General features: G+C 52.2%; 1 protein-coding gene across 1 annotated transcript in view; it reads left to right on the plus strand.

The window, feature by feature from the left end:
- The window catches only part of CPT1C (carnitine palmitoyltransferase 1C), a 20,477-nt gene extending 6,439 nt beyond the window's left edge, over positions 1–14,038 (plus strand). The window contains exons 4-19 of the mRNA XM_025365873.1: positions 1,895–2,102; positions 2,428–2,529; positions 2,608–2,745; positions 5,543–5,620; positions 5,838–5,945; positions 6,045–6,129; positions 6,729–6,924; positions 7,050–7,232; positions 8,277–8,382; positions 9,476–9,592; positions 10,658–10,822; positions 11,060–11,194; positions 12,116–12,268; positions 13,038–13,151; positions 13,274–13,366; positions 13,726–14,038. Coding sequence (XP_025221658.1) covers positions 1,895–2,102; positions 2,428–2,529; positions 2,608–2,745; positions 5,543–5,620; positions 5,838–5,945; positions 6,045–6,129; positions 6,729–6,924; positions 7,050–7,232; positions 8,277–8,382; positions 9,476–9,592; positions 10,658–10,822; positions 11,060–11,194; positions 12,116–12,268; positions 13,038–13,151; positions 13,274–13,366; positions 13,726–13,911 — 2,167 coding nt within the window. The 3' untranslated portion in view covers positions 13,912–14,038. The remainder of the gene's footprint in view (positions 1–1,894; positions 2,103–2,427; positions 2,530–2,607; positions 2,746–5,542; positions 5,621–5,837; positions 5,946–6,044; positions 6,130–6,728; positions 6,925–7,049; positions 7,233–8,276; positions 8,383–9,475; positions 9,593–10,657; positions 10,823–11,059; positions 11,195–12,115; positions 12,269–13,037; positions 13,152–13,273; positions 13,367–13,725) is intronic.
- The last annotated feature ends 6,591 nt before the right edge of the window (positions 14,039–20,629 follow it).

Here is a 20,629-nt window from a genome sequence, read left to right on the forward strand (position 1 = left end):
GATCTCAGCTCACTGCAAGCTCCGCCTCCCGGGTTTACGCCATTCTCCTGCCTCAGCCTCCCGAGTAGCTGGGACTACAGGCGCCCGCACCTCGCCCGGCTAGTTTTTTGTATTTTTTAGTAGAGACGGGGTTTCACCGTGTTAGCCAGGATGGTCTCGATCTCCTGACCTCGTGATCCGCCCGTCTCGGCCTCCCAAAGTGCTGAGATTACAGGCTTGAGCTACCGTGCCCGGCCGAGACCTCACCATTCTTGATTGTCAAGGCCTTCATCTGTAAAATGAGGGTATGAATAATTGCTTCGTAGAGTGCTTGGAAGAATTAATCAAAATCCTGCCTGTCGTCCGCGTATGGTGACTCACACCTGTAATCCCAGCACTTTGGGAGGCAGATGTGGGCGGATCACCTGAGGTCGGAGTTCGAGACCAGTCTGGCCAACATGGTGAAACCCTGTCTCTACTAAAAATACAAAAATGAGCCAAGCGTGGTAGCGGGCGCCTGTAATCCCACCTACTTGGGAGGCTGAGGCAGGAGAATTGCTTCAACCCGGGAGGCAGAGGTTGCAGTGAGGTGAGATCATGCCACTGCACTCCAGCCTGGGCGACAGAGTGAGACTCTGTCTCAATTTAAAAAAAAAAAATCCTGCCTGTCCCATAGTCAGTAGAGTGCCAGGAGTTTCTCTTGGGAGTGGCTGCATTATTGTTATTGTGTTATTGTCATCTTCAGGAAGGGTTTGAAAACCGGGTGCAGGTGAAATGTCAGGTCTAGTTCTTTGATGAGTCCTCCTGGGGAAGAGGGTCCACATTTGGTGCAGATGGCTTCAAAGAACAGACCCGGGACCAGATGTAGACATTTCCAAGAGGGATGCCGGGCACAGCGGCTCACACTTGTAATCCCAGCACTTCGGAAGGCTGAGGCAGGAGGCTTGAGCTCAGGAGTTTGAGACCAGCCTGGGCAACATAGTGAGACTCCCGTCTCTACCCCTCCCCCACAAAAAAAAATTCCCAGAACGCTAGATTTACTCAGTCTATAGAGGGAAAGTCATTTGACCCAAGTCCTCCAAGTGACATTTGCAAACTTTGCAAACAAACGTGCTGATTTAATGTAGCTTTAGACCAGCTTTTCCTAAATTTAAGCTGGCATTGGTATCACCTGGATGGGTTGTTAAAACACTGATTATGGCCAGGCGCGGTGGCTGACATCTGTAATCCCAGCACTTTGGGAGGCCAAGGTGGACGGATCACCTAAGGTCAGGAGTTTGAGACCAGCCTGGCCAACGTGGTGAAACCCTGTCTCTACTAAAAATGCAAAAAATTAGCTGGGCATGGTGGCAGACACCTGTAATCCCAGCTACTTGGGAGGCTGAGGTAGGAGAATTGCTTGAACCCAGGAGTCAGAGGTTACAGTGAGCCAAGATCGTGCCACTGCACTCCAGCCTGGGCGACAGAGTGAGACTCCATCTCAAAAACAAAACAAAACAAACAACAACAAAAAAAACGCTGATTGCTGGACCCCACCCAGAGAGATTTTGGCTTGTTAGGTGTCAAAGGGGCCAGAAATACGTATTTCCAACAAGCTCCCAGGCGGTGCTCCCAGGAGGTGCTCCCAGGAGGTGCTCCCAGGAGCCACAGTTTCAGAACTATTGCCTTAGAGTAGTGATAGCTGAGAGGAAAAAGTGTCCCCTCAATAGAAATAATGGCTGTCATTTATTAAGCACCTACCGGTTTCCATGGAAAGTGACTTTGGAAGCTTGGTGCTGCCACAATGGGAGGGGGCTGGAGGGGGTGACAGAGCTCACACCTACTAAAATGACAAAAATGGGTTTCTCTGTCTGACAGCCAAAAGATCAGTGCAGGGGCTGGAGGGGGCTGGAAGGGAGGCAGATTCTGAGGCCAGGAGACCTAGGCCCAGCCTCTGTTTCTCTCCCTGCAGGGGCGGACAGCACCACGGGCTCCGGGGGGTCCTGGCAGCTGCACTGTTTGCCTCCTGTTTGTGGGGAACCCTGATCTTCACACTGCACGTGGCCCTCAGGCTGCTTCTGTCCTACCACGGCTGGCTTCTTGAGCCCCACGGAGCCATGTCCTCCCCCACCAAGACCTGGCTGGTATGGGAGGGGCATAGCCCTACTCCCGCTCTCCTGGGACCCACTTCTCTGTCCCCCTCTCTCTGGATCTCTATCCCCCCCCCCTCTGGGTCTCTGTCCCCCTCTCTCTCTGGGTCTCTGTCCCCTGTCTCTGGGTCTCTGTCCTTCTCTCTCTGGGTCTCTGTCCCCTGTCTCTGGGTCTCTGTCCTTTTCTCTCTCGGGGTCTCTGATGCTCTTAAGTCTCTGTGTCCTTCTCTTTGGGTTTCTGTCCCACTGTTGACCCCTGCCCCCCTCAACTCCCTGGTCCCAGTGAGGGGTTAATGACCCAGTAACTCCTCCTCCCCAGGCCCTGGTCCGCATCTTCTCCGGCCGCCACCCGATGCTGTTCAGTTACCAGCGCTCCCTGCCGCGCCAGCCCGTGCCCTCTGTGCAGGACACCGTGCGCAAGGTGGGCCTGGGAGCGCGCAGATGGGCCGGGGTGGCCGGGGCGGGCCGCGGGCATGACCTGCCGTCTTCTCTCCTTTAGTACCTGGAGTCGGTCCGGCCCGTCCTCTCCGACGAGGACTTCGACTGGACCGCGGTCCTGGCGCAGGAATTCCTGAGGCTGCAGGCGTCGCTGCTGCAGTGGTACCTGAGGCTCAAGTCCTGGTGGGCGTCCAATTACGTGAGTCCCGCCACTGCCACCAAGGCCCTACCTGAAAGGCTAAGTTTGTGAGCTCGCCCTGCTAAACTTGCGAGTTCTACACGCCCCGCCCCACGACACGCCCACAACCCACACGCCCCCTGCAGCGATTGGAGCCTGGCCCCGGGCCTGCATCCTGGGCCCCCAAGGGCCAATGCACTGAGCCCCGCTCACATACCTCTGTAGCCTAACCTCAACATTTAAATATACATATAAGCATATGTATTTATTTATATATATATGCTCATAACATATATATGCTCTGTCTATGTTTAATGTTGAGGTTAAGGGTATAGATGCTCCAATATTCTGAGTTCCACCCTTGATCTTCCAAAGACTGAACCAGAATTCCAGGACCTAGGCCTGGCACACTGTCTCACGCCTGTAATGCCAGCACTTTGGGAGGCTGAGGCAGGCATATCACATGAGGTCAAGAGTTCGAGACCAGCCTGGACAACATGGTGAAACTCCGTCTCTACTAAAAACACAAAAATTGGCTGGGCGTGGTGGCACATGCGCCTATAATCCCAGCTACTCGGGAGGCTGAGGCAGGAGGATTGCTTGAACCCAGGAGAGGTTGCACTGAACTGAGATTGTGCCACTGCACCCCAGCCTGGGCCACAGAGCGAAACTCTGTCTCAAAAACAAAACAAAACAAAAACAAACAAACAAACAAAAAACCACAAAGGAGTTGAATGGTGAGGAGTGGTGGGAGAGGCCTGAAATCCAGACTGAGGATCCTGGACTCTTTCCTGGGGGTACTAGGGAGCCATGGGAGGGTTTGGAGCAAGGAAGGGGCTGGGTCAGCTCTGGTTTGGGGGAAAGACTGGAGGGTGGGAGGCTGCAGAGGAAGCTACCGTGAGATCTACCATTGTAGGTCATTGAGACACTGGGCTCGGATGAGAAAACCTGTGGTGAGAGTGAGAGGGGAAGGGAAGAGGGTCTGCGGCAGAACCCCAAGGGGCACCGATATGGCAGGCTCAGTTGGTCAAACCCAATGAAGGGGACGAAATGTCGAGAAGTAGAAGGGAACGGCAGGCCTTGCTTTTCTGGTTAAATTTTTGTTTTTCTTCACACTTTTGGACAAGATTCTACTTACACACACACACACACACACACACACGCATATTTTTTTCTTCCCTTCCTTCCCTCCCTCCCGCCTTTCCTATCTTCTTTCCTTATTTCCTTCCTTCCTTCCTTCTCTCTCTCCTTCCTTCCTTTCTTTTTTTCTGTCTCCTTCCTTCCTTCCCTTCCTTCCTTTTTTTTTTTTTTTTTGAGACGGAGTCTCGCTCTGTCGCCCAGGCTAGAGTGCACTGGCGCGATCTCGGCTCACTGCAAGCTCCGCCTCCAGGGTTCATGCCATTCTCCTGCCTCAGCCTCCCATAGCTGGCTAATTTTTTTTTTTTTTTTCGTATTTTTAATAGAGTCAGGGTTTCACCGTGTTAGCCAGGATGGTCTCAGTCTCCTGACCTTGTGATCCGCCTGCCTCGGCCTCCCAAAGTGCTGGGATTACAGGTGTGAGCCACCGCGCCTGGCCTCTTTCTTTCTTTCTCTTGCTTTCTCTCTTTCTTTCTCTTTCTTTCTCTCTCTCTCCTTCCTCCCTCCCTCCTTTCTCTCTCTTTTCCTTCCTTCCCTCCCTCCCTCCCTCTCTCTCTTTCTTTCTCTTTTTTTTTCTTTCTTTCCTTTTTCTTTCTTGAAAGGGGTCTCACTCTATCACCCAGACTGGAGTACAGTGGCGTGATCATGGCTCACTGCAGCCTTGACCTCCCAGGCTCAAGCCATCCTCCCACCTCAGCTTCCCTAGTAACTGGGACTCAGGAAGGCTTGTGCCCCCCAGCCCTGCTAATTTTTGAACTTTTTTGTAGACATGGGGTCTTGCCATGTTGCCCAGGCTGGTCTCAAACTCCTAGGCTCAAGCTATCCTCCCACCTCAGCCTCCCAAAATGCTGGGATAACAGGCGTGAACCACCGCTCCTGGCTTGTATATTTTATTGTACCTCCAAGCCAACTGCCAGTGATACACACACCATTATTTTATGTACAACAACAACAAAAACAAACCCTACAAGACCAGCTAAACTGTGACACAGTGCTTTCTTTTGTGTTTTTCATTGTTTGATTTTATTATGGTATTGGCAAGGCCAAAATTTTCATGTATTTACACATATATATATTATTTCACATATTTATTGTTTTATAAATTTTACATTTATATTCTGCTTTTCTTTTCTCCTCTTTTTTTTTTTTTGGGGGTGGGGGGACAGGGTTTCACTCTTGTTGCCCAGGCTGGAGTGCAATGGTACGATCTCGGCTCACTGCAACCAATACCTCCAGGATTCAAGCGATTCTCCTGCCTCAGGCTCCCGAGTAGCTGGAATTACAGGCGTGTGCCACCACGCCTGGCTGATTTTTGTATTTTTAGTAGAGATGGGGTTTCATCATGTTGGCCAGGCTGGTCTTGAACTCCTGACCTCAGGTATCCACCTGCTTCAGCCTCCCAAAGTGCTGGTATTACAGGTAGGCGCCACCGCGCCCAGCTGTACCTTGTTCTTTCCAATAGCTATGTAATAGGGCACTGCTGGAGTGTAACAGGGTTTAGCTAACTGATCCCCCATGGATGGATTTCTAGGTGATTGCTATTTACTGACTACGATGACTGGCTTCTTTGGCTGTATCCTCCTTGCCTGACACAGGAACATCTGGGGCCTTCCCTGTCCTACTGTCCCTCCCGCAGCAAGGCCCTGGCCCCTCACTGTGTGTCTCCCCACCCCACTCCCAGGTCAGTGACTGGTGGGAGGAATTTGTGTACCTGCGCTCCCGAAATCCGCTGATGGTGAACAGCAACTATTACATGATGGTGAGAAGGGGAGGCGTGAGGTTCACAGGCCCCAGGTCTAGGGTTGGGGTACCTGGATGGAATGTGACATTCATGCTCAGTGACCTGGATCTGGACGCACCATCTGGGATTCATCTTTCCGCCCTCTTTTGGGGTCGGGACCTGTATTTGGGTCAGTGGTTCCATCAAGGGTAAACCTGACCCCGGGTGTTTTGCCGTCCCCTCTCCTGGTCCCCAGGACTTCCTGTATGTCACACCCACGCCTCTGCAGGCAGCTCGCGCTGGGAATGCCGTCCATGCCCTCCTCCTGTACCGCCACCGCCTGAACCGCCAGGAGATACCCCCGGTAAGAGGGCCCCAGTGGGCTGGGGATGGAGGTGTGGTCCTGTGGCCTTTGGGCCACATGGGTCCTGGAAGGCAGCTCACAGCCCACGGTTTCCTGCAGACTTTGCTAATGGGAATGCGTCCCTTATGCTCTGCCCAGTATGAGAAGATCTTCAACACCACGCGGATTCCAGGGGTCCAAAAAGGTGAGACCCTCTCCTGTCCCCACTGATGGAGGCAGAACAATATAGTGGCTAAGAGCATGTTTTCTGGAGTCCGCCTGCCTGAGCTGGGACCCATTGCATCCTTGCTGTGTGACCTTCTGCACGTTATTACCCTCTCTGAGCCTCAGCTTCCACTAAAGTGGGATAATAATTGTACCTAGGAGCTGGGCACAGTGACTTATGCCTGTAATCCCAGCACTCTGGGGGGCCGAGGTGGACGATTGCTTAGGCCAGGAGTTCGAGACCAGCCTAGGGCAACGTAGTGAGATCCGATCTATATGAAAAACTCAAAAATTAGCCAGGCATGGTGGTATGCGCCTGTGGTCCCAGCTACTCAGGACCCTGAAGTGGGAGGATTGCCTGAGTCCAGGAGGTTGAGGCTGCAGTGAGCTGAGATCTCACCACTGCACTCCAGCCTGGGCGACAGAGCGAGACCCTGTCTCCAAAAACCAAAAGTCCTAGGGTGCTGATGATTACTAGGGTGCTTTGAACAACTGATGACACCTAAGCAGCATATAATAAATGGTCGCTATTTTTATGTGTCTGGCCTGTCCCCACGCTTCTGCCAACGCCACCCCTAGACTACATCCGCCACCTCCATGACAGCCAACACGTGGCTGTCTTCCACCGGGGCCGATTCTTCCGCGTGGGGACCCACTCCCGAAACAGCCTGCTTTCCCCGAGGGCCCTGGAGCAGCAGTTTCAGCGAATCCTGGATGATCCCTCACCGGCCTGCCCCCACGAGGAACATCTGGCTGCTCTGACTGCCGCTCCCAGGTAAGGGTCGGGGGTCGGGGTCAGGGGCTCTCAGAGGCCGCCAGTGTCCTGGGGCCGTGGAAGGGCAGGGTGGGACCAGGTGGCGGCTGGGCAGGATGGACTCAGGCACATCCCGGGCCCTCCAGGGGCACGTGGGCCCAGGTGCGAACGTCCCTGAAGACCCAGGCAGCAGAGGCCCTGGAGGCAGTGGAAGGGGCCGCTTTCTTTGTGTCACTGGACGCTGAGCCCGCGGGGCTCACCAGGGAGGACCCAGCAGCGTCGTTGGATGCCTATGCCCATGCCCTGCTGGCTGGCCGGGGCCATGACCGGTGAGTCAGTCTTGGGATGGGGCCCCCAGACATGGCACCCCAGAATGCAATATCAGACCTAGGACCCCCGACAGTAGACAGCCAGACCCTGGAGCCCACACCTGCAAAGTCTGTAGACCAGCGGCTGCCTAGAGCTGAGGACCCCAGACCCAATGCTTTGGGACCTGGAGACCTGGGACCAAGACCTATAACCCAGTCCCAGTGACCCCCAAATCCGAGACTCCAAACCCCTGAGCTGGACCCTCAGACCCAGAGACCCCAGATCTGAGGACCACCAAACCCAGGACCCCTAGGCCCTGACCCCAGACTTGGCAACCTCAGCCTCAGAACTTGAACCATTCAATCCTCAGGCCTTAATGCAGGCACCCCAAACCCATGGCCCCAGATGCAGACTTCCAGACCTAGAGATTCTCAGGCCTGGCAGGCATCACTGAATTCCTAGGCCCCAGGGGGGTCCCACTGACCTCCCAGCACCCCCAAAAGCCTTGAACCTTCCTCAGTGAGTTCTCTAAAAATCTCCAAACTCTAGACTGGGCGTGGTGGCTCATGTCTGTAATCCCAGCACTTTGGGAGGACAAGAGAGGCAGATCACTTGAGGTCAGGGGTTCAAGACCAGCCTGGCCAGTATGGTGAAACCTCATCTCTACTAAAAATGCAAAAATTAGCTGGGCATGGTGGTGCGTGCTTGTGATCCCAGCTATTTGGGAGGCTGAGGTGGGAAAATCACTTGAACCCTCAGCTACTTGGGAGGCAGAGGTTGCAGTGAGCCAAGATCACGCCACTGCACTCCAGCCTGAGCAACAAGAGTGAAACTCCATCAAACAAAAAAACAAACGAAATCCCCAAATTCTAAATCCCAGACATATCTTGGATACCTCCAGGGCCACTACTGAGGACCCCCAATGGTCCTAGAAATCCCCACACCAGCACCCCAATGGATTCCCACATCTCCCCATCTAGAAAACCCCCTCAAGTCCCACAGAAAGCACTCCGAGGTCCCTCTGCCCCTCGCTCTCGGTGACCCCTCTGAACTCTCCCCGACAGCTGGTTTGACAAATCCTTCACCCTAATCGTCTTCTCTAACGGGAAGCTGGGCCTCAGCGTGGAGCACTCCTGGGCCGACTGCCCCATCTCAGGACACATGTGGGAGGTAGGGCGGCCAGCCCTCCCTTGTTCTGGGGACCCCCGCCCCATCTCCAAAGACTATCCTCTCCAGGGCCTTAGGGTCAGAAGAATAACTGAGGCTTGGCCAGGCATGGTGGCTCACGCCTGCAATCCCAGCAATTTGGGAGGCTGAGGCAGGCCGATCATGAGGTCAGGAGTTCGAGACCAGCCTGGCCAACATAGTGAAACCCCGTCGCTACTGGTAGCCAGGCATGGTGGTGTGTGCCTGTAATCCCAGCTATTCGGGATGCTGAGGCATGAGAATTGCATGAACCCAGGAGGTGGAGGTTGCAGTGAGCTGAGATCGTGCCACTGCACTCCAGCCTGGGCGACAGAGCAAGACTACATCTCAAAAAAAAAAAAAAAAAAAAAAAAAAGAAAAGAGAAGAAAGAAAAACTGAGGCTCAGGGAGAGGCAGAGGCTGGCCCAGGGTCACCCAGCAAAGAAAGGGTCTGGGGTGAGGACCTTCCTTTGATGAATTGGTAACTGGGGCTCAAAGAAGGAAGTGATTTTCACAGAGTCCCACAGCGAGGAGTTACAGAGCAAGACGATGACTCCGGGCTGGGTGCAGTGGCTCATGCCTGTAATCCCAGCACTTTGGGAGGTCAAGGCAGAAGGATCACTTAAGCCCAGGAGTTTGAGACCAGCCTGGGCAACATAAATGAGACCCTGTCTACTAAAAACATTAAAAACAAAAAACAAACAAACAAAAAAACTAGCCAGGCATGATGGTACATGCCTGTGGTCCCAGCTACTCCGGAGGATAGCTTGAGCCCAGGAGTTTGAGGCTGCAGTGAGTTATAATTTCACCACTACACACCAGCCCGGATGACAGAGCAAGACCCTGTCAAAAAGAAAAGAAAAGAAGTACAGGGACAGTAAACGCCGGTTGAGTATTGGTATTAGTCCTGTTCTTGAGGAACATGAACCCGAGACCCCATCTGTGAACATCAGAGGTTTCTGTTTCTCAGAGACTTCCCCCTACCCCAAAAAGGGCCGTATGAAAAGAGGTCCCGCCCGGTTAGATGGCCTCAGTCCACAGGGAGGAAGGGTCTCTGACAGCCTCTGTTTGTCCACAGTTCACTCTGGCTACAGAATGCTTTCAGCTGGGCTACTCAACAGACGGCCACTGCAAGGGGCACCCGGACCCCACACTACCCCGACCCCAGCGGCTGCAATGGGACCTTCCAGACCAGGTGAGGCTGGGTTTCTGGGCCTCTCCTCCAAGTCCCAAGATTCCTAGCCTTGACTCCAAACTCATCCCCACCCCCAATCTCAACCTGAAAATCAACCCCATTTCTACCCCCAACCCGAAACCCACACTTCCCCCACCTCCAAATCAGGCCAAATGCATCTACAACCTCAAACCCCAACACGAACCTCATCCCCAGCCCCAACTCCAACCCTCCTCCCATTGCCAATCCCATCCTCAACCCCAGCCTCATCTCTACTCGCTTCAGACTCAAAACTCACCACTGTCCAACCCCAGCACCAACCACTACTCCATGCCCAATCCCATCCCAACACCACCACCACACCTGAATTCACTCCCATGTTCATCCTAACTCCACCCCATACCCAACCCCAACCCCAACCCCATCCTGTACTCAGTCATGACCCCACCTCCAACCACAACCCATGCCCAACTCCAATTCACTTTCCATATCCAACCCCTTCCCCATTCCATTCCCAAACCACTCTCAGTCCCTCCTCCATTCCCAACCCCAGCTTCAGCTGTGGCCCAACCCCAATCCTGTTGCAATCTGCACTGCCATGCCTATCCCCATCTTTTTTTTTTTTTTTTTTGAGACAGAGTCCGGCTCTGTCACCCAGGCTGGAGTGCAATGGCGTGATCTCGGCTCACTGCAAGCTCCGCCTCCTGGGTTGAAGCGATTCTCTTGCCTCAGCCTCCCGAGGAGCTGGGATTGCAGGTGCCTGCCACCACGTCTGGCTAATTTTTTGTATTTTTAATAGACATGAGGTTTCGCCATGTTGGCCAGGCTGGTCTCAAACTCCTGACCTCGGGTGATCCACCCACCTTGTCCTCCCAAAGTGCTGGGATTACAGGCATGCGCCACCATGTTCAGCCCCTATCCCCATCTTTAGTCTCATCCTTCAATTCTCTTCTGTTCTTTGTCCCCATTTCCGTATTCTGCCGCAACCCTAACTCCATGTCCACCTTCGCTTCCAGCCTCATTCCTGGCTTTCACCCTACCCCCATCTGTAACCCCAACTACTCCTCTTCCCTCCTCCTCTGGCAGATCCACTCCTCCATCTCTCTAGCCCTGAGGGGAGCCAAGATCTTGTCTGAAAATGTCGACTGCCATGTCTTTCCATTCTCCCTATTTGGCAAGAGCTTCATCCGACGCTGCCACCTCTCTTCAGACAGCTTCATCCAGATCGCCTTGCAACTGGCCCACTTCCGGGTCAGCTGGGTTCCCCACCACAGCCCCCTCAGGGTCTCAGTCCACCTGAGCCCCCAGGACCTGCCCCTCCACAGTTCCCTGTGGTCGTTGCCATTGTGGGTTGGCCATCTTGAATTCTCTCTCCCAACCATTCTTGGGCTGGCTGGAGGACGCTGGAGGTCTGGACAGAGATGGGTCAAGTCTGTAAGATTTCCTGAGCCCTGCTGACAGACTCCTCTTTTCCTCCTTGTCCCCCAGGACAGGGGTCAATTCTGCCTGACTTATGAGTCGGCCATGACTCGCTTATTCCTGGAAGGCCGGACGGAGACGGTGCGATCTTGCACGAGGGAGGCCTGCAACTTTGTGAGGGCCATGGAGGACAAAGAGAAGACGGTGGGTGCAAGCCTCGCTTGAGGCTTCAGTCATTTCCGGGTACTCACTCATCCACTTGCAAACATTGATGGGACCTACTGAAGCCAGCCTCCATGAGGGGCACGAGGGACAAGGGATGAATCAGACCTGGCCTCTGACTTCAAAGAGCTCACCGATGGGGGAGACAGCCCAGCATAGTGTGATATCTGCTTTCATGGTGGTCTCACAGGGCACTGGGGGAGCACCCAAGAAGGAACCCCATTTATTTATTTATTTTTGAGATGGAGTCTTGCTCTGTCACCCAGGCTGGAGTGCAGTGTGCCCAACCTCTGCCTCTCGGGTTCAAGCAATTCTCATGCCTCAGCCTCCCGAGTAGCTGGAATTACAGGTGTCCACCACCATGCCCAGCTAATTTTTTTTTTTTTTTTTTTTAGTAGAGACGGGGTTTCACCATGTTGGTCAGGCTGGTCTCGAACTCCTGACCTTGGGTGATCTCTCTGCCTCAGCTTCTCAAAGTGCTGGGATTACAAGCATGAGCCGATGGGCCTGGCCGGAACTCCATTTTTACAATGTAACTCCGCCCATTTAACCTCTATGTGACCTTATGACCTTCCTTTGCACCATTCCCCGCACCCCCCTCTGCCCAGATCCCACCCACCCCTCACTTCTGCTCCCTTGCCCCTACAAGGTACTGTGGTTCCATGGGAGGAGTTTGGGCTCTGGGGCCAGACACACCTGGAACCCACCTGGCTGTCCCTGGCTGTGTGAACCTGGGCACATGATTTCCCCTCTTTAAGCCTCCGTTCCCCATCTGTAAAATGGGGTTGATATTCCCACCTTGCAGGGATGCGGCAAGCTTGGTTGAGGCCAGGTGTGCCGTAGGCCCAGGACTAAGTCGACTTCCTGTCTTTCCATGACCTGTGACCTCCCTGGGGACCCCAGGACCCACAGTGCCTTGCCCTGTTTCGCGTGGCAGTGGATAAGCACCAGGCTCTGCTGAAGGCAGCCATGAGCGGGCAGGGAGTCGACCGCCACCTCTTTGCACTCTACGTCGTGTCCCGATTCCTCCACCTGCAGTCGCCCTTCCTGACCCAGGTTGGGGCACAGGGAAAGGGTTAGAGAGGGAAATGGGAGACCATGGAAGAAGGGAGAGGCTTCAGGGAAGGAGGGTGATGTTGAAAAAGGACCCATCAAGGCCGGGCGCGGTGGCTCACGCCTGTAATCCCAGCACTTTGGGAAGCCGAGGTGGGCGGATCACTTGAGGTCAACAGTTCGAGGCCAGCCTGGCCAACATGGTGAAATTCCATCTCTACCAAAAATACAAAAATTAGCTGGGCATGGTGACAGACACCTGTAATCCCAGCTACTTGGGAGGGCTGAGGCAGGAGAATCCCTTGAACCCGGGAGGCGGAGGTTGCAGTGAGCTGAGATCGCACCACTGCACTCCAGCCTGGGCGACAGAGCGAGACTCTGTCTCGAAAAAAAAAGGGTGATGTTGAGAAAGGACGCATCAGCAGAGAAGTCAGTTAGAGCGCTGGAGGGCGGGGGAAGAAAGGCAGAAGGCGGAGATGCAACCAGGCAACCGGAGGAGACAAAAGAGGAAAGGGTCAGTGGGGTGGGGCTAGGAGGAAAGGGCGTGGTCAGAGGAGGGGCGTGGTCCGAGGGAGAAGGGGAGAGGGACGTGGTTGGTGAGAAGATGAGGGGCGTGGCCAGATAGGGCATGGCCAGGAGAAGGGTGTGGTCAGGGAGAAGGAGGCCTGGGATTTAGGGGTGAGAAAGAGCCAGGGATGCAGGGAGTGAAGTGGAGCCAAGGGCCGCAACTGCAGATCTCTGTCCTGCACATGTGATGGGCTCCTGTCCTCAGGTCCATTCGGAGCAGTGGCAGCTGTCCACCAGCCAGATCCCTGTTCAGCAAATGCATCTGTTTGACGTCCACAATTACCCGGACTATGTTTCCTCGGGCGGTGGATTCGGGCCTGTGAGTGGAGCTGGCGCGCGCTGGCCCCTAGAGGAAAGAGGGGGCTGGGGGCCTGCACTCCTGTCTAGTGGGGGTGGAGGAGACCGGAGATATTTTCTTCCCTTCACTCTTTCTGACTCCAGGCTGATGACCATGGTTATGGTGTTTCTTATATCTTCATGGGGGATGACATGATCACCTTCCACATCTCCAGCAAAAAATCAAGCACAAAAACGGTGAGACAAACGTGTGTACCCACCAACTCCCTCTTTCCTCAGGAACCAGGAGCCTAGGCCCCTAGCCCCTCCTCCCTCAGACCCAGGAGTCCAGGCCCCCAGCGCCTTCTCCCTCAGACCCAGGAGTCCAGGTTCCCCAGCCCCTCTTCCCTCAGACCCAGGAATCCAGGCCCCCAGCCCCTCCTCCCTCAGACCCAGGAATCCAGGCCCCCAGCCCCTCCTCCCTCAGACCCAGGAGTCCAGACCCCCAGCCCCTCCTCCCTCAGACCCAGGAATCCAGGCCCTCAGCCCTCTTGTTTCTCAGCCTCCAGGATCCCGTCTCCCAGCTTCCCCTGGCTCTGACACCGTTCTCCTTCCAGGATTCCCACAGGCTGGGGCAGCACATTGAGGACGCACTGTTGGATGTGGCCTCCCTGTTCCAGGCGGGACAGCATTTTAAGCGCCGGTTCAGAGGGTCAGGGAAGGAGGACTCCAGGCACAGGTGTGGATTTCTCTCCCGCCAGGCTGGGGCCTCCAAGACATCAATGACATCCACCTACTTCTGACTCCTTCCAGCAGGCGGCTGGCCTCTCCGGGGAATGAGGGTGAAGATGGCCACAGCTGGCTGACACAGGGCAGGGGCAGCCTGTTTGGCCACCGGATATCCAGGCTAATAAAGATGTGTGAGCTGGGTGTGTGGTGTCTGCTATGCTGTTGGGCAGGGAGGGGTGGAAGAGGTGAGGACCAGGGTGGAGGAGAACAGATCTTCTGACCTCGTGATCCGCCCACCTTGGCCTCCCAAAGTGCTAGGATTACAGGCGTGAGCCACTGTGCCCGGCCCACAGGTTTTTCTTTTTTTTTCCCAGAGACAGGGTCTCAGTCTGTCACCCAGGCTGGAGTGCAGTCTTGCAGTCATAGCTCACTGCAGCCTCAACCTCCAAGCTCAAGTGATTCTCCTACCTTAGCCTCACAAGTAGCTTGGGCCACAGGTACGTGCCACCACATCCAGCTAATTACCTTTTTTTTTTTTTTTTTTGTAGAGACAGGGTTTTGCCATATTCCCCAGGCTGGTCTTGAACTCCTGGGCTTAAGTGATTCTCCTGCCTCAGCCTCCCCAGTAGCTGGGATTACAGGCACCTGCCACCATGCCTGGCTAATTACAAAGCATCTTTCTGGGGAGCTGCACATCATCACATAGCCGGGGCTTTGTGAAGTCACGTTGGCCAGCAGAGATGAGCAAACACGGCTTCTAACGTTTGCTTCTTTGTCTCCCAACTCCAATTTCTGCTTCCGTCTTCCCATGTGATCTCCTCTGTCTCAAATTTCTCTCAGCCTTTCTCTTCCAAGGTCACTTGGCATTGGATTGATGGGCCACAAAGATGATGCGAGATGATCTCATTTCAAGGTCTTTAACTGCACCTTCAGAGACTCTGTGACGGTTAATACTGAGTGTTGCTGGGGCGCGGTGGCTCACACCTGTAATCCCAGCACTTTGGGAGGCCAAGGTGGGCGGATCATGAGGTCAGGAGTTCAAGACCAGCCTGACCAACATGGTGAAACCCAGTTTCTACTAAAAACACAAAAATTAGCCGGGCATGGTGGCACATGCCTGTAATCCCAGCTACTCAGGAGGCGGAGGCAGGAAAACTGCTTGAACCTGGGAGGCAGAGGCTGCAATGAGCCGAGATCGCGCCGCTGCACTCCAGCCTGACAACAGAGCGGAACTCTGTCTAAAGAAAAAAAAAAAAAATACAGAGTGTCAACCTGACTGGATGGACGGATGCAAAGTATTGATCCTGGGTGTGTCTGTGAGGATGTTGCCAAAGGAGATTAACATTTGAGTCAGTGGACTGGGAGAGTCAGACCCACCCTTAATTTGGGTGGGCACCATCTAGTCAGCTGCTAGCATGGCTAGAATATAAAGCAGGTGGAAACATGTGAAAAGACTAGAATGGCCTAGCCTCCCAGCCTACATCTTTCTCCCGTGCTGGATGCTTCCTGCCCTCAAACACCAAGTTCTTCAGTTTTGGGACTTGACTGACTCTCCTTGCTCCTCAGCTTGCAGATGGCCTGTTGTGGGACCTTGTGAATGTGTGAATTAATACTTACTAAACTTCCATATATATATATGTGTGTGTGTGTATATGTGTGTGTGTGTGTATATATATATGTATGTATACACACACACACACACATCCTATTAGTTCTGCCCCTCTAGAGAACCCTGACCAATACAGACTCTTTCCAATAAGTTAACATTCACAGGTTCCAGGGATTTGGATGTGGCCCTATCTTTTGGGGTCCTAGGTGTGAGGGAGGAGAGGCTGGTACCTGGATTCCTGGATTCCCATTCAACCCACTATACTTGATCCCTGGTTAAAGTGGTATCTACTGGGCTTTTTCCTCTGTAAATTTAACATTTTTCCCTTTGTAATTTTTTTTTTTTTTTTTTTTGACGGAGTCTCACTCTGTTGCCCAGGCTGGAGTGCAATGGCGCGATCTCAGCTCACTGCAAGCTCCGCCTCCTGGGTTCAAACGGTTCTTCTGCCTTAGCCTCCCAAGTAGCTGGGACTACAGGTGCCCACCACCACACCCAGCTAATTTTTTGTATTTTTAGTAGAGATGGGGTTTCACCATGTTAACCAGGATGGTCTTGATCTCTTGACCTCGTGATCTGCCTGCCTTGGCCTCCCAAAGTGCTCTCTGTCACCCACGCTAGAGTGCAACGGCATGATCTTGGGTCACTGCAACGTCCGCTTCCCAAGTTCAAGTGATTCTTCTGCCTCAGCCTCCCAAGTAGCTGGGATTATAGGCATGTGCCACCATGCCTGGCTAATTTTTGTATGTTTAGTAGATACGGGGTTTCACCATGTTGTCCAGACTGGTCTAGAACTCATGACCTTGTGCTCCGCCCACCATGACCTCCCAAAGTGCTGGATTGTAAGTGTGAGCCACCGCACCTAGCCCTCAAATATTTTTATATTTATTATCTTTCTATTTTTCTTTCAGGATAACACTAATTAGTGTTACATTATAATATATATTAATATCTTGGCTTTGGGTATCTCTTAATACTCCTCAACAGGAAAACCAATCTTTGTTTTACTCATTTACTTCTTTAGACAACCTTTACAATAATTGTGTCCAATCCATTGAAAAATCATCTCATTGGGATTTTGATTGAATCCTCTTTAAAACCACAATGTAACTGGGGGAGAATAAATATCAGCAGAGCATACATATTAGCTATCCAGAAAAATAATTAGTCTTTCAATGAATTTGAGGACTTTTTTTTTTTTTTTTTTTTTTTTTGCAAGTAGTCTTTCAAAAATACATTTGGTCCTCAGGGGTACAGAATTGAATTAATCATAATTGCTGGTCCTTGGCACATACTATTATTATGTGTGCTAATTATTAAGCTATTATCTCTTGGCTTCAAATCTATTTCTCAACACTGGGCTTTGCGTAACTGGGAATGGGACTCTGAAAACCCCACTTTCACTTTGCCAAGTGGTGTGTTAGCCTCTGCCAATAGGAGGTGCCAGAGGGACTGTAGAGCCTGAAGGAGGAAAAGGGGTCTTGCTCCTTCCTGTTTGCTCTCTGCTTACTTCCTGTTGGTTTCCTGTTCCCATCTGCATCAGCAAAGCTTCTTCACCCTGTCCAAGGCAGTTCTTTCCTGTAGCAGCAACTAAATCCAATTTGCAGTTTTTCCAAACTTGCACATCCTCAGAGATGCCAGACCATTTGGAGATGCCAGACCAGCACCCCTGCCTGAGAAAATTCCAGTTTCTGGTGATCCTCCTCAGAGCTCAGAAACACCAGCACCATCTGAGCAGTTCCTCCTCTTCAGAGCCTCAGTTTTTTTGTTTGTTTGTTTGTTTGTTTTGAGACAGAGTCTCACTCTGTTGCCCAGGCTGCGGTGCAATGGTACGATCTTGGCTCACTGCAAACTCCACTTCACGGGTTCAAGTGATTCTCCTGCCTCAGCCTCCTGAGTAACTGGGATCATAGACGTGTGTCACCATGCCCAGCTAATTTTTGTATTTTTAGTAGAGACGGGGTTTCCCCATGTTGGCTATGCTGGTCTCGAACTCCCAACCTCAGGTGATCCACTCGCCTTGGCCTACCAAGGTGCTGGGATTACAGGCATGAGCCACTGTGCCCGGCCCAGAGGCTCAGTTTTATGTCCACTGGCTCCTCATCCAAATGTGTAGTTTTTAATAACTCTAACCTTTGTCTTTGTTTTTCATACCCTAGTGAGATAGGAATTTGGCAGGACTGGTTTCCAAGACAACAATATCTAAGACCTCACTGGTAAGACAGAAAACAGCAAAAGAAACTGGCCAAAACCAGCTAGAACCAAGAAGACAATGAAAGTGACCTCTGGGGCCGGGCGCAGTGGCTCACGCCTGTAATCCTTGCACTTAGGGAGGCCGAGGCGGGCAGATCACCTGAGGTCGGGAGTTCAAGACCAGCCTGACCAACATGGAGAAACCCCGTCTCTACTAAAAATACAAAATTAGCCAGGCGTGGTGGTGCATGCCTGTAATCCCAGCAACTCGGGAGGCTGAGGCAGGAGAATTTCTTGAACTCGGGAGGCGGAGGTTGCTGTGAGCCGAGATCATGCCATTGCACTCCACCCTGGGCACCAAGAGGGAAACTCCATCTCAAAAAACAACAACAACAAAAAGAAAGTGACCTCTAGTTACCTTCACTGCTCATTATATGCTAATTGTAATGCATTAGCATGCTAAAAACACTGCCACCAGCGCCATGACAGTTTACAAATGCCATGGCCTTGCTGAAAAGTTACCCTGTATGATCTGGATGGGGGAGAAAGTCCAGGTTCTGGGAGCTCCCTGCCCCTTATCTAGAAAACCCATGCATAATTCACCCTGTATTTAGCATATATTCAAGAAATAACCATTAAAATAACCAACCAACAATCCTCAGGGCTACTCTGCCTATGAGGTTGCTACTCTTACTTTCCTTTCTTTCTTTTTTTTTTTTTTTGAGACGGAGTCCTGCTCTGTCGCCCAGGCTGAAGTGCAGTAGTACGATCTTGGCTCACTGCAATCTCCGTCTCCCGGGTTCAAGCGATTCTCCCGTCTCAGGTTCCCAAGTAGCTGGGACTACAGGCGCCCGCCACCACGCCCAGCTAATTTTTTGTATTTTTAGTAGAGATGGGGTTTCACCGTGTTAGCCAGGATGGTCTCGATCTCCTGACCTCGTGATCCGCCCGCCTCAGCCTCCCAAAGTGCTGGGATTACAGGCATGAGTCACCGCGCCGAGCCTCTCTCTCTTTCTCTCTCTTTCTTTCTTCCTTTTCTTTCTTTCTTTCTCTTTCTTTCTTTCTTTCTTTCTTTCTTTCTTTCTTTCTTTCTTTCTTTCTTTCTTTCTTTTCTTTCTTTCTTTCTTTCTTTCTTTCTTTCTTTCTTTCTCTCTTTCTCTCTCTTCCTTCCTTCCTTCCTTCCTTCATTTCATCCTTTTGTCCTTTCTGTCTTTCCTTTCTTTCCTATCTTTCCTTTCTTTTCTTTCTTTCTCTCTCTCCTTCCTTCCTTCCTTTCCTTTCCTTTCCTTTTTCTTTCTTCGAAGGGGTCTCACTGTGTCACACAGGCTGGAGTACAGTGGTGTGACCATGGCTTACTGCAGCCTTGACCTCCCAGACTTAAGCCATCCTCTCACCTCAGCCTCCCAAGTAGCTGGGACTACAGGCATGTGCCCCCAAGCCCGGCTAATTTTTAAACTTTTTCGTAGAGATGGGGTCTTGCTCTGTTGCACAGGCTGATCTCAAACTCTAGGCTCAAGCTATCCTCCCACTTCAGCCTCTCAAAATGCTGGTCAGAGTTCGAGGCCAGCCTGTCCAACATGGAGAAACCCCATCTCTACTAAAAATACAAAATTAGTCTGGCATGGTGGCGCATGCCTATAATCCCAGCTATCGGGAGGCTGAGGCAGGAGAATCACTTGAATCAGGAGCCAGAGTTTGCAGTGAGCTGAGATCGAGCCATTGCACTCCAGTCTGGGCAACAAGAGCAAAACTCTGTCTCAAAAAAAAAAAAGCAAAAATGTATTAGGAGTCTGGGTGTAAAGTTATATAAAATAAAGCATCTGGGCTGGGCGCAGTGGTCATGGCTCTAATCCCAGCATTTTGGGAGGCTAAGACAGGTGACTCACCTGAGGTCAGGAGATCGAGACCATCCTAGCTAACATGGTGAAACCCCGTCTCTACTAAAAATACAAAAAATTAGCCTGGCATGATGGCACGTGCCTGTAGTCCCAGCTACTCGGGAGGCTGAGGCAGAAGAATTGCTTACACCGGGGAGGCAGAGGTTGAGGTGAGCCAAGATCGTGCCACTGCACTCCAACCTGGGCAACAGAGCAAGATTCCATCTCAAAAAAAAAAAAAAAAAAAGCATGTTTACATCCAATACCATGAACCAGTTAGCGTTTCCTGGGACATGGGTCAGCATTGTGTAAAGGTTGGGACCTACTGGCAGGACGGGAATTCCTGCCTCACTGACTGCCCTCAGAGCCTTGACAAACTCGTATCCCCATCTGGTTATTTTATAGGCAGTACTGGGGTGTTATATGGGGACTGACAAAGTTATAACACTCTATACTTTATTTATTTATTTATATTTAATTTAATTAATTAATTTATTTTTTGACATGGAGTCTCGCTCTGTCGCCTAGGCTGGAGTGCCGTGGCGCGATCTCGGCTCACTGCAAGCTCCGCCTCCTGGGTTCACGCCATTCTCCTGCCTCAGCCTCCCGAGTAGCTGGGACTACAGGCACCCCCCCACCATGCCTGGCTAATTTTTGTGTGTGTGTGTGTGTGTGTTTAGCAGAGGTGGGGTTTCACCGTGTTAGCCAAGATGGTCTCAATCTCCTGACCTCATGATCCGCCCACCTCAGCCTCCTAGAGTGCTGGGATTACAGGCATGAGCCACTGCGCCCAGTCTATTTATTTACTTATTTTTTTTTTTGAGACGAAGTCTTGCTCTGTCACCTGGGCTGGAGTGCAGTGGCACCATCTCGGCCCACTGCAACCTCTTCCTCCCGGGTTCTAGCAATTCTCCTGCATCAGCCTCCCAAGTAGATGGGATCACAGGCATTCACAACCACACCCAGCTAATTTTTGTATTTTTGGTAAAGACGAGGTTTCACCATGTTGACCAGGCTTGTTGGGGTGATCAGACGGTGATCAGACCCAACACCAGGTCGTGGGGGCTACGAAGTCTGGCAGAGTCAAAGGAATGAGACAAAACAAGTTAAGAGTAC

The sequence above is a fragment of the Theropithecus gelada genome, chromosome 19, assembly GCF_003255815.1.
Source record: "Theropithecus gelada isolate Dixy chromosome 19, Tgel_1.0, whole genome shotgun sequence".
NCBI classification, from domain to species: Eukaryota; Metazoa; Chordata; class Mammalia; order Primates; family Cercopithecidae; genus Theropithecus; species Theropithecus gelada.